Source organism: Sinocyclocheilus anshuiensis, unplaced genomic scaffold (assembly GCF_001515605.1).
Source record: "Sinocyclocheilus anshuiensis isolate Anshui unplaced genomic scaffold, SAMN03320099.WGS_v1.1 scaffold1386, whole genome shotgun sequence".
Taxonomy (NCBI): Eukaryota; Metazoa; Chordata; class Actinopteri; order Cypriniformes; family Cyprinidae; genus Sinocyclocheilus; species Sinocyclocheilus anshuiensis.
Genome location: NW_015555701.1, coordinates 259,425 through 260,504, shown reverse-complemented (window position 1 = coordinate 260,504; position 1,080 = coordinate 259,425). Strand labels below are relative to the sequence as shown.

At 48.0% G+C, this 1,080-nt stretch overlaps 1 protein-coding gene across 1 annotated transcript in view; it reads left to right on the top strand.

Moving 5' to 3' along the window:
* Window positions 1-1,074, top strand: part of LOC107671629 (protein C-ets-2) — a 9,943-nt gene extending 8,869 nt beyond the window's left edge. The window contains exon 10 of the mRNA XM_016464538.1: window positions 501-1,074. Within this exon, the coding sequence (XP_016320024.1) occupies window positions 501-716 (216 nt within the window). The 3' untranslated portion in view covers window positions 717-1,074. The remainder of the gene's footprint in view (window positions 1-500) is intronic.
* Window positions 1,075-1,080: the final 6 nt, after the last annotated feature.

Genomic DNA, 1,080 nt, shown 5'->3' with positions numbered 1-1,080 from the left:
AGCAGCTCTGCGTGGCTCCGCTGGGCCTCAGCAAACAGGGCCTGTCCTTCAAAGACTACGTCCAGGAGAGGAACGAGCCGCTGGAGCAGGGCAAACCCGTCATCCCCGCCGCCGTGCTCGCCGGATTCACCGGTGCGTCTCATTAATTACACATCAATGACATCAATGCATGTTTATTAATATTAAATATCTACTTATAATACGCATTGATATGATTATAACTTAAATGCGCTTTGAAACAGACTTGATGAAGGGATTAATCATACTGTGCTTTCGGTTTGAGTTCGTTTGACAGATACTGTGCCAAAGCATAATGCCCCAAAACACAACTTTAAACACCTTTTATGTTACAATAAGAAGTTTAAATATATTTTAAAAACTACACTTTTTGCCTGGAAGACCTATATTGTTTCATATCGTCATGTGACCGCGATGACATCGAGACGATATCATGATATTGATGATATGGTTATCTCATAAGGTTGTTCTTGTGCTGTCAGGTGGCGCGCCGCTGGGGAAAGAGGAAAAACAAGCCTAAGATGAACTACGAGAAGCTGAGCCGAGGTCTGCGCTACTACTACGACAAGAACATCATCCACAAGACGTCAGGGAAGCGCTACGTGTACCGCTTCGTCTGCGACCTGCACAACCTGCTGGGATACACGGTGGAGGAGCTGCATGGCATGCTGGGAGTGCAGCCGGACACCGAGGACTGAAGCGCTCGCGGAGACACCTGGGTCACGTCCTGACCTCAGCGGAGGTCTCTGTTTGAGGAGAACGGCCGGTTCGGTCGACGCACGCTTCTCCGGTCAGCCGAGCGTTAAACACACTTTAAAACACTGATCTGATCTTCTGACACTGTGTTCACTGAACCAGATGATTCCTGGAATAATGTAGATTCACCGAGAGACGGAAGAGCGTTTATTTTCCGAGCACACGGCGGGGATTGCCCTATCTGTGATTATCGCGGCGGAGCTCTGGGTCGATTGATTTATTGAGAACCGCATTTTCAGGTTTGAATCACATCTGGTGGCCTTTCTGATGGAACTATCACTCTGAACCCTTTTAACTCTTTCCCTG